Source organism: Triticum dicoccoides, chromosome 2B, assembly GCF_002162155.2.
Source record: "Triticum dicoccoides isolate Atlit2015 ecotype Zavitan chromosome 2B, WEW_v2.0, whole genome shotgun sequence".
Classification (NCBI taxonomy): domain Eukaryota; kingdom Viridiplantae; phylum Streptophyta; class Magnoliopsida; order Poales; family Poaceae; genus Triticum; species Triticum dicoccoides.
Genome location: NC_041383.1, coordinates 704,084,525 through 704,093,791, shown reverse-complemented (window position 1 = coordinate 704,093,791; position 9,267 = coordinate 704,084,525). Strand labels below are relative to the sequence as shown.

Sequence of the window (9,267 nt, the reverse complement as noted above, 5' to 3'; positions counted from 1 at the left end):
GTTCGGCGGCGACGAGGCCTGGCGGCGGCGAGCGCTGGGCGTCGGGGTCGACGGGATCGGGGCTAATCCCGATCCAGATCGGTGGGGGGAGGAGAAGGGAATCGTGGGGGGAGTGGGGGGTGTCGATGCCTAGGGTTTGCGGGGTGGGGGATAAGGAGAGGGAGTGGGGGCCGACCTGGGCCGGCCTGGTTGGCCCGATGGCCAGCTGGGCCGCGGTCCAGCAGGGGAGGGGGGAGTTTAGTTTTTTTTTCATTTACTTTTCTGTTTTAAACGATCTTAGATTATTTAGGCCCTTTATAAAAATGTGTTCACTTCACGATAATTTCCTATGCAATATTTGGCAACCCCCGAACATTTTAGCTTTAATTTTTGAAAACTTTTATTGCTATCATACATTTGAATTTGAATTTCGAAACATTTTTGAATTAACCCCAGATTAGCTACAGTGACAGAGGTGACGTGGCACCATCAACGTGAGTTTACTGTAGCATGATTATCCGGGCGTTACATAGCACTTCCTCGATAGAGAGACACAACACATTTCCATGCGTCTTTAGCCATGGCATGAGGTTGAAGATGAGGGAGATCTTCGGGAAGGATTGCATCTTGGATGATGAAGAGAGCACTCTCATTGAATTGATTGTCCACGGCTTCTCGAGGGGTGAAGTTGCTTGGGTCATGAGGATAGAAACCTTCTTCAATGATTCTCCAAAGGTTAGTATTCACATGTTTTAAGTGACGCTTGAGGCGATAAACCCATGAATCAAAATCTTCGTGTTTCTCATACTTAGGAGGAGGACCGGCATGATTCAAATTAGTAGAGGGAATCGGTCCTCCATAAATTGGGGGTTCCACATGGGCAAAGATGCCGGTGCCATTTCTACCACTAGTAGAAGGACTCTTTTCACTGTTAGCTTCCCCCTTGTCGGAGGTCGCATCCATCACCTTGTTAGTGGGATCACCCACTTTCATCGGCGAGGTGGACAGTTTAAGCCCTTCAAGAAATTTAGTAAGCATGCTTTCAACCTTGGTCGTCATGGAGTCTTTCAATGTGTCTAGGGCCACATTGAATTCCTCACGAGAGACCGAGGTTCCCTCATCGGCCGTCGACGAGACGGGATTCACACCGGAGTGCTCCTCCGCACCGTCTGTGGTGTCAACCATACTCTTCGGACGGCAAAGTCCTTAATAAAGAGACGAGACTCTGATACCAATTGAAAGGATCGATATGGTTGACTAGAGGGGGGTGAATAGGCAACTAACAATTTTTAGCTTTTCTTTTACAAATTAAACTTTGCATCAAAGTAGGTTGTCTAGATATGCAACTAGGTGAACAACCTATATGATGCAACAACAACAAGTACACGAGCAAGTAAGGGAAACAACACAAGTAAACTTGCAAAAGTAAAGGCGCGAGATAACCAAGAGTGGAGCCGGTGGAGACGAGGATGTGTTACCGAAGTTCCTTCCTTTTAAGGGGAAGTACGTCTCCGTTGGAGCGGTGTGGAGGCACAATGCTCCCCAAGAAGCCACTAGGGCCACCGTATTCTCCCCACGCCCTCACACAATGCGAGATGCCGTGATTCCACTATTGGTGCCCTTGAAGGCGGCGACCGAACCTTTACAAACAAGGTTGGGGCAATCTCCACAACAATTGGAGGCTCCCAACAACACCACGAAGCTTCACCACAATGGAGTATGGCTTCGAGGTGGCCTCAACCGTCTATGGTGCTCAAACACCCAAGAGTAACAAGATCCGCTAGGGATAAGTGGGGGGAATCAAATCTCTCTTGGTGGAAATGTAGATCGGGGCCTTGTCACCCAATCCCGAGCAAATCAACAAGTTTGATTGGCTAGGGAGAAAGATCGGGCGAAAATGGAGCTTGGAGCAACAATGGAGCTTAGGGATGAAAGAGGTAGTCAACTAGAGGTAGGAGACGCCCCTTTTATACTCGTGGAAGAAATCCAACCGTTATCCACTTAGACCAGCCTGTGACATGCGGTACTACCGCTCCAGGGGCGCGGTACTACCGCAAGGCCACGCGGTACTACCGTGGAGGACCATGATACTTCCGCGCAGCAGCAGAGGCCGGGACTAGCCTGACTGAGCGCAGTACTACCGCTCGCGCGGTACTACCGCTTCCCCTTGCGGTACTACCGCAAGGCAGGCAAGCCAAAGCCTACGAAGAGCGCGGATGAAATAAAATACATCCGTGCCTACTTCCGCTGAAAAAGAAACAGTGCAAAAACCCGATGTGGTACTACCGCGCACGAGGTGCGGTACTACCGTTGAGGCGCGGATGTAAAAAATTACATCCGCTCCTACTACCGCAGCGCAACGGTACTAGGTATGAGGGCCACGGTACTATGGCTCCAGGGGAGCGGTACTACCGTGGCCTCCCGCGGTATTACCGCGCATGACGTGCGGTACTACAGTGTGGGCGCGGATGTAAAAAATTATATCCGCTCCAACTACCGTACCGGAGCAGCACTAGGCCTGGGAGTTACGGTACTAAGGCTCTAGAGGAGCGGTACTACTGTGACCCCCAGCGTACTACCGCAGGTGCTTGCGGTACTACCGCTCCATAGACCAGTATTACCACAAGTACAGCAGTAGCCGTCTGATTATGCGCAACTAGGATAACGGAAAGACGCTCCAAAGTGCAAGGAAAGGTAGGACAAGTGTACGTGTGGATTCCACCCAAACATTTCCGACGCGGACCCCATCTTAATAGTACGGCTCTCCTACGACTCAAATCCACCAAAGAGAAACGTAGAACAACGCCATCTTCAATAGTCTCCGAGGGGCACCGAATCGTCTCGTGCCTAGTGATGAAGCATCTGAGAAACTCAAGGCACACGATTAGTCCGCAAATGCATTGTCATCAATCACCAAAATACTTAAGGGATAAATATGCCTTTACAGTGTGGCTACTCTAAAAGACAATATGAAGTGTGTAAGCAATAATATTCACAATTTCATTTTATTACACCATCATTTCTGTTGAGTTTCATTCATATATATGTATTAACCCCCTTCTGTAAATTAGACGTGGCAGATGCAGAATGAACTCCTACCACAAGATCGCATGAAAGCAATTCAAGAGAATTGATGGGATTCTTTCTTGACCACGTCATTAATAAAGCCGGAGAATACCATGTGGAAGTTGATTTCAAATGCTAGGGGATTGTAAGAGATCTTACACATTGTATATGTATGTAGCCAGTAGCGTCGGATAGATAATACGAAAACTTGTTGTTCGACCAATCTCTCGGAGAAAGAGAGGTCGATCGATCACTTCTCTCGGCATGCATGACGAACTTCTGTACTTAATGGTTTCCATCATTTTTCTTAGTAGCTAGCGTGTCGAGGGCCTCTCTATGTATAGTACGTAGCGTCGACCAAGCACGGACATAAGAGAGGACACTTCTCTCTATTAATTAGCTAGCTAACACAATATATGAAACACCTAAATTAACCCCCCAAAATCCCCAACCCCCCTCCCCCCTTAAAAAAACAAAAACCCCAACCCCTGAAATGCTGACGCGTAGATGCCTTTTGGTCCCGGTTGGTGCCACCAACCGGGACCAAAGGCCCTCCTGCCTGGGCTCGGTGCACCGGCCACGTGGAGGCCCATCTGGCCCTGTTCGTGTTAGAACTAGGACTAAAGGTCTAGGGCATTAGTAACGACCCTTTAGTCCCGGTTCAAGAACCGGGACAAAATGCCCTAACCAACCGGGACGAATAGGGTTTTTCTACTAGTGCTAGTACAATGATTGGACTTCTACTTGAGAAGAAACATATTTTTTTAAGTATATCAAAAACACCTCACAAAATCATTTGAGTTTCAAGGTGGATTTGTTTCGTTTCTATCGGGTTTTTTACGCTCAAGAACCTCCTCCAAAATCAAGGGGCTACTCGCCATGATGTGTTTGTACCCACTAGTATGATACGTAGTACTTTCTATGGTGGCGTAATAAATTTAAGACACACATCCTGGAGCCGACCTCAGTGTTGTTGTTACGCCAATGCCAATGTTGCGGTGACGGTCTTCATATCCATGCTCTTGCACGGTTTTTCTTTGTAGATCACATCTTGAGTGTCTCTATCCCATACCTATAGGCCCTGATTACCAAATGTTGCAGTGACGCCATGACGTAACCTTCGCCATTACGTGGCAGAGAGTCCGTGTACAACCTATGTCCGTTCGTCTAAGGATAATTGCAACAGCGCCAAATAGTATTTCTTCGTCCGCACGGATGGGGGTGTGGGGTGGATTTTTATTTTTATTTTACGGAAGTGACTCAGGTCTATCATAAAATGTTCACCAAAGCACAAATCATCATAAAAAATAATAATAAATTACATTGAAGGCTCTGGATCATCAACTGACTATTGTCGTTGCTGATGCGTTGTTGTTGACGCTTTCATACTGGAGCCTGTACGGCCTTGTCAATAATAACCAGGAAGTCTTGTGCACACGCCACTAGGGGCCAGCGCTCTGGAGCTGCAGTCGTCACTGTTGAACCCTTGAATCGGCCCAAAGAACCTGACGCCAAATCTCGCCATCGAGTACGCACAACCAGAATCCTAACCTTGCCGCCTCGACGAGTCGACGGGAATCTATGTCGAAGCTCTATCTAATCCGCCCCAAAGGACGAACTTAAGGAGGACCGGAGCTCAAAAATTGACGCAAAGATAAAGCGTCGCCATCTGCACAAGGGTCTCCTCTAAGAGGACTAAAACCTAACCTACTCCTTTCGTTTTCATTTATTTGTCATGTTAACTTTGTCTCGAGTCAAACTTATAAACTTTGACTAAGTTTATACAAAACATTGTTAACATCCACAATAGCAAATTAATATTATTAGAATCATCACTCAATATATTTTCATACCATATATATTTGTTATTGTGAAAGTTTAGATTGTTTTCAATAAACTTGGTCAAAACTAATATGAGGAGTAGATGAAAACAGAGGGAGTATGTTTTTATGGGAGCCGAGGCACAAGGATTCCCCTCCCTGCCACCACCCGCTGAAACGACAGATAAAGGATGGGCGAATCCACGTGTTTGCCGACGGAGATCAGGGTGGGCAAATCTACCTGTTTGCCAGCGGAGATCGAGAGAAGGAAGCTTTGCCCTAATCACCTTGCAGGAGAGGAAATAAATCCCTACGGACGAGGCAGACCAGCATCCTTAGAGTGCCGGCAATTTCAAATGCCATGAAATCTATAATTTCCTTAGTTGTCAGTTCTCAGACGACGAACGAACACACGAATTTTGTGTCAAGAACGCAAATGGCTCGCTTGGAACCGGCAAAATCCAATATTTTGAGCTGCCTCCTGCCTCACAGGACGATGAAATTTGAGACCGCGTCAGCGATCCGCGCCATCTCTCCTCGGATCGAGATCCTGACCGTCCATTTTCGTCCGGATCCAAGGGCAGGCCGCACCCTCCTCCCTTGTTAAATTCCCCTTCGATCCTCACTCCGGAGCAGCAGCCGCCGCCACCGCCCCACCGTCTCCACCCAATTCCATCTGCCCGGAGCTCCAAGCCGCCGTCATGTCCGGCCGCGGCAAGGGCGGGAAGGGTCTGGGCAAGGGCGGCGCCAAGCGCCACCGGAAGGTGTTGCGGGACAACATCCAGGGCATCACGAAGCCGGCTATCCGGCGTCTGGCTCGCAGGGGCGGCGTGAAGCGCATCTCGGGGCTCATCTACGAGGAGACCCGCGGCGTGCTCAAGATCTTCCTCGAGAACGTCATCCGCGACGCCGTCACCTACACCGAGCACGCCCGCCGCAAGACCGTCACCGCCATGGACGTCGTCTACGCGCTCAAGCGACAGGGCCGCACCCTCTACGGCTTCGGCGGCTGATCTGCTGCTGCTGCCTCGTCCAGTCTCTTCAAGCCGCTGTTCCATCTGTCAGTGCGTGTGTTGTTCCGTTCGTCTGTGTAGTGGACGCCATGAATACGAATGCAATGAAATCAGAGTTCTTGCGGTGTTAATTATCTTGGATGCAGAGTTTCTGTAAGCTTGTTAAATTCTTCCCAGCGAGAAAGATTAGGAGATAATGTACTAGCTGAGGTAAATATCGGAAATTCATGAACCAATCTCCGAGCAAATATTACAGTAAACTGCAGCAGGTGTGAATGCCATTTGGGCTTATAGAAACATCTTCACTATTTTTGTCAGACGTTGTTGCATTACTTCAGGAAGACAGGAATGAACCTGCGTGCCTCATTGTTTGCTGCTTGTGAAATTCAGTGACGTAGAATTTCGTGTGTGTGTTTCGCTGAATGGGAACAAAAATTTCTGTCTCTACCACGCAATGTGCTGAGTTCAAAATGAGTAGGGGGATACTGATCTGATGTGGAGTTCTGTTTGTGTTTTTGTTTTTTTACATGATGATGAACGTTCTCTGAATTTAAGTGTGTGTTTTCATCAGTCATACTGAATACTGATCTGTGTTTTTTCGTTTGCTTTTTGTTTCAGATCTGTGTTCTAAAACTCTGGAGACGTGAGTTTGAAGTAATTAAATGGCATGGTTGACTGTTCTCTAGCCAATTCCTGCCATGGTATTCAGTTTTCTGGAACAAAATGGGGCTTTGTTTTCTTACTGTCACAAGCTAGCCTCTAATGGTGCACCCGAAAATAAAATCTTGAATCTTAAACCGGTTAGACATGCACATGCTACTCATATTTTGTTGAAAAATGAAACAGACACTTCCTTATGAGGCTGCCTGTGTTGATATAAAAGGAAAACTGAATGCGGTTTTGATGCAATGATGCCATCCAATTAAAATGTAATCTCAAATTGTTGGAGAAAGGCACAATTGAACACTCCCCTCACATGTGGCTCTTTCAAACCTAAATCTCGACCAAAGTGCGCTAAAAGTTTTTTGTTGTGTCCGATGGGCCTTGAACTCAAGAATCTTGACTCTGATACATGTGCGGTCTTTTACACATATGGCTAGCTTTGTTATATTTGTAGTTGTCTTCTCTTACATTTCATAACTTGTGTAACCGGGCGGTAGGTCTGGTTAGCAATCTCAACCTTTAGTATTAATATATGCAAACATTTCATAACTTGTGTAACCGGGCGGTAGGTCTGGTTAGCAATCTCAACCTTTAGTATTAATATATGCAAACATTTCATAACTTGTGTTTGTAAGAATGTCACATGTGAGGAATGAATTGTCACAGGCTCACAGCGTAATTGCGCTCGTGTTTGGAGTACTTGTGTGTGTGAGTGTGACATTGATAAAAGATAAATGGTTCCAGCAACCGCACCTTGCAGAACCAACCACTTATATACCACTAGGGGTCGAATGCATCCACTATGTGCATCACGAGTCATTTAGCATTCTTTTCTATTACACTAGCCGTCAGTAGAAAACAAAATGCAAGGGAAAACAGTTCGTTACGACCACCTATCAAGTGTGCTGCCTCTATTTTTCAGTCACTTGAGGCTCAACAATTATTAGCAAAATAATGCAAAACAGCACAACAAATGGATCACATTACAGCTTAAGAGTAGGAGGCAACGGGAAACGAACAATCAATATCAAATGGAAACAAGAAACTCCGTAGTGGAATTGATGAACATCTTCACTGCTTCTGTGTTGCATTACTTCAGGAAGACAGAAATGAACAGGCATGCCCCATTGTTTGCTGCTTGTGAAATTCAGTGACGTAGAATTTTGTGTGAGTTTTTTTGCTGAATGGGCACCAAACTTTCTGTCTCTACCACACAGCGCGCTGAGGTCAAAATGAGTAGGGGAATACTGATCTGATCCACAGTTGCGTTTCTATTTGGTTATATGCAGAAACTTTCTCTGAATTTAAGTAGAGTGTTTTTTCATCAGTCATACTGATCTGTGGTCTGAAACTCCGGAGACGTGAGTTTGAAGTAATAAAATCATCTCAATTACTGTGATGTTCGTGTGATTTTCCATCCTGGATCAAGTGAGCTCCAGACCAACAACTTTAACTTGTTCTTCAGTTGCAAAAAAAATAAAATCATCACAATCATCTTATGCTACTCTGTCCCCTTGCCCTCCTCCAGCTTCAATGAGTTGGCTGACATTTGGATTTTGATTTTTTTTAATATATTAAAATGAGATTTCTCATTGCTCGCAAATAAATGTACAAATTATATTTGGATCCATGGAAGGATAGGCCAAATTAAAGTCAAATTAACACGCTATCGTGGATTAGGCATGGCCATGGCGGACACATAACTTGGACATGGCGGCCACCTGCTGCTGCCCGGACAAGGGACAACATCAGACAAGGAAAATGCATCGTGCAGCAATGGTGGCCCCTTTCGACTTTTTCGCCTCTATCGATCTCCTTCCACTTGCCAACCATGGCTTCTTTTTCAGTAGAACTAGTGTGCTGCGACTGTTGGTGTGTGTGTGTGCAGCAGTGTGGGGCCTTATATGTTGTTGGACAATATAGACATTTGACTTACCGAAAAAGGGTTTCCCCCGCTTTGTATTCCAAAGCAACCAGCCAACATAGGATACATCTCGACGCTAGGGCGAGTAGCACAACAAGCCCAAAGACAAAAAAGGAGAAGAAACATAATGCCAACAACGGCAGATCGACAAAGCGCGGAAGGCCCGCCATCGCCGCACCCTCCGAAAACACCCCACCACAGCCCGAGGCTCTGAGTGCCGCATACCAAGCAGCACCTCCAAGAAGGTATGCGACGCCGATGACGCTGCTGCCCGGACAAGTCCTAGGGTTTCTTTCGATATGCGGAGGAAAGTAGGGGATGGCTACCACCGACGCCCTTCAAGAAGGAATGGTGGCACCCGCCGGTGTCACCGCAACGGCGCTGGACGAACCGGCAAGGATTTCTCCCGCACACCAAACACCACCACCCATCTGGAGCCAACCATCCAAACAACCACCCAATGCGCCACCGCGGTTGCGCCGCCGCCCACGCCGTCTCACTACGAGGACCACCACGAGGCCGAGAAGACTGGAGAGAAGCGCCATGCGACGAGAACAACAACACCAAAGCCGAGCGGAAGGGAACCACCTCCACCGCCATCGTGCGAGAAGTCGTGCCTCCGGCACTGTCGCGGTAGCCGACCGGACACGGCAGGGGGGCATACCAGGCCAACCCTGGCCCGGCCAGGCCCGAAACGGGCCCGCTAAGCCCCGTCGGCCGTGCTGCAGCAAGCTGGCATCGGTGTCGCCAGCCCCCGTCGCGCAACGCCGCTCCCCTGCATCCCGGGAATCACGCCGCCAAC

General features: G+C 47.7%; 1 protein-coding gene across 1 annotated transcript; it reads left to right on the top strand.

Moving 5' to 3' along the window:
* The first annotated feature begins 5,506 nt into the window (after positions 1-5,506).
* LOC119368393 (histone H4) lies at positions 5,507-6,009 on the top strand. Its single transcript, XM_037633668.1, has one exon. It carries the CDS (start codon positions 5,567-5,569, stop codon positions 5,876-5,878), a length of 312 nt encoding a protein of 103 aa, XP_037489565.1. The 5' UTR covers positions 5,507-5,566; the 3' UTR covers positions 5,879-6,009.
* The last annotated feature ends 3,258 nt before the right edge of the window (positions 6,010-9,267 follow it).